Source organism: Loa loa (genome assembly GCF_000183805.2).
Source record: "Loa loa unplaced genomic scaffold supercont3.474, whole genome shotgun sequence".
Taxonomy (NCBI): domain Eukaryota; kingdom Metazoa; phylum Nematoda; class Chromadorea; order Rhabditida; family Onchocercidae; genus Loa; species Loa loa.
This window is the reverse complement of record NW_018108654.1, coordinates 13,831-18,714: the sequence shown is the minus strand read 5'-3', so window position 1 is coordinate 18,714 and position 4,884 is coordinate 13,831. Positions and strand designations below refer to the sequence as shown.

Sequence of the window (4,884 nt, the reverse complement as noted above, 5' to 3'; positions counted from 1 at the left end):
AGTTTGTATGTTCACTTGTTTCTTTGTTTGTTTATTAATTCACTTGTTTGTTTATTTGCTTTCTGTTTGTTTGTTTGTTTGTTTGGTTTATTTGTTTGTTGATTTGTTAATATTTGAATTATATACCTATGTTTCATTTTGTATGTTCACTTGTTTCTTTGTTTGTTTATTGATTCATTTGTTTATTTATTTGCTTTCTGTTTGTTTGTTTGTGTGTTTGTTTGTCTACTTGTTTGTTTATTTGTTTGTTGGTTTGTTAATATTTCAATTATATATCTATATTCTTTTTTTTTCTTCAAATAAAAAAATAAATAATAAAACAAAAAAGGAATACGCAATAATTTATAAAAACCTTTTCGATCGATTTGGTAGTAAGCAAAGGAAATTTATTGCCAAATGCTTGAGTAAGCATAATATTGGATGGTTCAATAGCAATCACATGTCTTAATTGTAAATAACTTTCACAATGCATCATCCGAGATTTTCCCTCATGTCTTCGTGCAATTGAACAGAAGCATAATCGACACAGAATATCCCGGAAAAGCTGTAAATGAATAATACGACATTTATGAGACATCATTTCTTTTCTTTTTTTTTAATTAATTAATTAATTAATTTTTTGAACTCGCCTTACTCTTTCCCCCTATTCTTTTTAAACTAACTCTATTCCTCTCATTACGATTAACACCATTGTTGTACATCATTATCCTATCACATTGTGTTAATGAAATATTAAAAAAAAAAAAAACACCTGAAAGAAATTAAATACTGCTCATTAATTAATTAAAAATAACTATATGGTATTTAAGTTTAACAATTTTTTATTGCTTTAAAAAAAAAAAGTAGTACTATCTTCGGATATAACACTAACATTGATAATTCTTATTATTCCTATAAATACCTATTCAAATATTTATTTTAATTATAATATTAATAATTTATTTGCATATTATTGATTTGTCACATTTCGACAATTCTATTAGGTAAAAAATTGATTAAAAAAAAAAATTAATTATCATAGGTAAATTGAAAGTTGAAAATTTCTCAACAATTTATTAATTAATTTAGTAAGTTGAAAATTTTTTGATTAACTATATATCAATTTAAGAATTTATTTATTTAAGAAATTGTTAAAAATTTAAAACATATCATTTGGTCTTAATAAACAATAAAAACTTTCAAGCTGATGAAAGTTTCAAGATAAAATTGACAAATTGATAAACAGATAAATTATCCTTCATAGTTATAAGCAGGAAGTAAATATTTTCAAATTTTTTAAATTTAGCTATTAAAAATTTTGCTTTAAAAATTACAAAATATTTTATTACATACTAATAATGCATTATTTATAAGTACAAAAATTTATTAACACTTTATTAATTTTACAAATAATAAACTATCAATGAAATAAAATTTTTTTTTTAATTTTAACTTTAGTCAAATTTTTGAATTTACTAAATGTTCACATCAAGATGGCATTTAAAACTTGCGCATATAAATTCTTTTCAAAGATTAATTGACATACTTAATTAATTAATGCTTCTAAATTTACTTCCCATCTCTTATGGGTTTATATCCCACAACTTATAGCAATGATTGATTTCTCTCTCTTTCTCTCCCTCTCTCTCTCTCTCTTTCAAAAGAAAAAAAGTAAAAATAAAAAGTAAATAAAAATTCATAAAAATCATAAAGATATTCTGCTATAAACTATCTTTCTACTCTTACTATTTCCATTCTTATCCTTATTCTCTTTCTCTCTCAAGAAAAAAAAAAAAAAGTAAAAAATGAAAAATAAATAAAATAAAATAAATTAATTCAAAAAAATTTTTTACTTAAATTATTAGAAAACTCATTCTCAAAAAATAAAAAATAAAACATAAATAAAATAAAATGAATAAATTCAAAAAAATTTTTACGTTTAAATTGTTAGGCAAAGAAAAAGGCATGTTCTTCTTTAATTTGATAATTTTCAATCTTTACTAAAATCAAATTCACACCAATATTATGTTAAAAATGCAATTTAAATGAAAATTTCATCCCATTTTTAGTAATCTAATTTTTGTTGAAAAATTTGTCAAAAATTTTTTTTTATGAATTCAAATAAAATTTCGAATTGCAATTATGTGTTGCATTCATATCCTTACTCTCTCTAAAAAAAAAAAAAATTCAAATATAACTTCAAAAAAAAAATTCAAATATAACTTTGAAAATAAAATTCCAAGTGAAAAAATAAGTTGAAAAATTGAGGAATATTTTTCAAAAAAAAAAAAGAGTCAAAGAAAGGCATTATGTTCATGTACATCTTTTAATTATCCCATATAGTATCTAATTAAAATGAACAATAAAACATCGATTGAATTTGTTTTTTTAAACCACAGCTAATGAAATTTGCATTTTATATTGCTTAATTATGCTAATTTATTTCCTTTAATATAAAAAATCAGCGGAAATTATCAATAATTTAGAATACTATAAAGATAGTTATCATAAAATAATAATACAAATTTTGCTAATTAGTAACACTAATGAAAATTTATAAGAGAAGTAAAAAAAAAGAAAAATAAAAACAGAAAAAATTTTTTTTTCCTCCCATAAATCAAACATTTTTTTTAAAGAAATTTTAAAAAATTCAATTTACTAGCTATTCTTTTAACATTTAGCTAATAATTGTGACATGCAAAACATTTCGATGGATGAAGATGAAAATTTTAGCATAACAGGCTAAAATAAATTATAGCATTTATTAAGGAATAAAAAAAAAAAAATTAAATATGAGAATATGAAATTTTTCATTTCTTATATCTCATTTTAGGAAGTAAATTATTAATCGAATGATAATACTCTTTTAGGAAAAAAATTGAAATAAAATTGAATAAATAATCGTTGATATAATTTTATATCTCATTTTAGGAATTAAGTATTAATAAATTAACAATATTATTCTAAAAAAAAAATTGAAATATGAAATTAAATAAATAATCGTTGATGATAGATTTATTCAAAATACACCACTAATAATGTGCTTATTTTTTTTTTTAGTTGTCAAAATATTATTTTATTAGAATAAAGGAATGATGAGCATATCACTATTAATGATATGTATAAAATTTATTTTATCATGATAAATATCATAATAAATATTTTTCATAACGATTCCGCATTCGCTTTCACGAATTCCGATTATTTGATTTCCGATTATTTTTTTTTCCATCAAGCTAACAATATTTTATATATATAATCCTAGCTAATTCTACACTGTTTGACCTGTTGTTCGAAAAGTTTTGCACCGTACAGTTTAAAAGATTTAAGTCATTCTTGCATTATGATAAAATTAAAGAAAAATGTCTTGATAGAATTGTGATCGATGAATGACAATAGAAAAAGCAATTTTGTTTTTGCTTTTAGAAAAAACAATTTTACCGCTATCTATTACTTATATGTAAGTATAACTCCTTTTTACTATCATTATCCTTTATTAAAAAATTTTTCAGGAAATTAATTTTGGTTTTTCAAAAAATTTTGCTTATTAACCTATTAAGGCTATAAATCAAATAAACCGATAAGTTTACTGTTTTATCATAAATACTTGCTTTGCAAAGGTATTATTAACACACCGTTTTATATTTACTATTATTATTATTTATTATTATTATTATTATTATTATTATTATTATTATTATTATTATTATTATTATTATTATTATTATTATTATTATCGTCATCATCATTATTATTATTATTTATTATTACCGCTATTATCATTATTATAGCATCATTTTGATTGTTAGGAATTTCTAAAAAACATTAATTACATTCTTAATGAAAGTCACATATTTTTATGAATTCGGAGGATTTACTGATATCACTTCAAACAATTGAGGATATAAAAGAAAAACAAAAAATTATTTTACAAAAAAAAAAAACAAAAAATTGCTGAAAACTTGTCGAGAATAAATCTTTAACTGCATTTAGTTGGATAGTTCAAAAGATCGATCCGCCATAACAATAAAAAATTCTGAAAGTCTCTCGGAAACAGTAATATGCTTTTTGGATTTTGAATAATTGGCAAAGAAAATATATGAAAGATAGAAGATATTCTTGATTGGATGTCCAACTTGAGCAGTTTTAAAAACGAAAAAACCTCTTCTTTTTTCCCGTGAAGATGAACTTTAAAACATCAAAACTCCTCTGTACTTTAAGATATCAGCTGTCAAGTTATTTTTATTAGGATAAGTGATAACTGATTTTAAGCTGAGCAAAAATTGGTTAAGCTTAGTCAGTGAGAAATTTGAAAAGTAAGAAAAAGTGAGAGATAGTAATCATAGCATTGAAATGTTATCACTATTCCACGTATTCAAATATTCACAATTGTAGGCATTTAATGAAAAGACTGATTAAAGTTGTACTAGTTGAACCAATTTAGGTTACTTTTAAAAGTTTTACTTTTTACAATCGAATCTGACAATATAATCAAATGGAATGTTTCATGTTAAAATATCAAAATAGCAAAATTATAATAATCTTGAAGATGATGTTTAAATACATAAAAATGCTTTTTTCTTTTTGCAAATTAATATAAATGACTAATTGAAATTTGAAAATTTGTTGTCATTACATTTATAATCTTTCCTATTATTATTTTTTATAATATTTCATTTTGCCCCATCAATTTTTATCCGTTCTATTTTAGATAAATGAATTATTGCTACATAAAATAAATAATTTATTCTGTTAGGAACATAAAATAAATATATTATTCCATTGATTAGAAAAGCTAAAAATAGCTAAATTTTCCCTCAAGAAATCTCAAGGCAAAAAAAAAAAAATTGGCAGCTTAATTAAACATTTTAAAATTTCATCCAAATTCTTCAAATATTTATTATC

At 21.4% G+C, this 4,884-nt stretch overlaps 1 protein-coding gene across 1 annotated transcript in view; it reads right to left on the bottom strand.

Annotated features, from left to right (window-relative positions):
- The window catches only part of LOAG_18734 (hypothetical protein), an 8,115-nt gene that overhangs the window by 2,231 nt on the left and 1,000 nt on the right, over positions 1-4,884 (bottom strand). Inside the window, exon 2 of the mRNA XM_020451397.1 lies at positions 353-544. Within this exon, the coding sequence (XP_020304823.1) occupies positions 353-544 (192 nt within the window). The remainder of the gene's footprint in view (positions 1-352; positions 545-4,884) is intronic.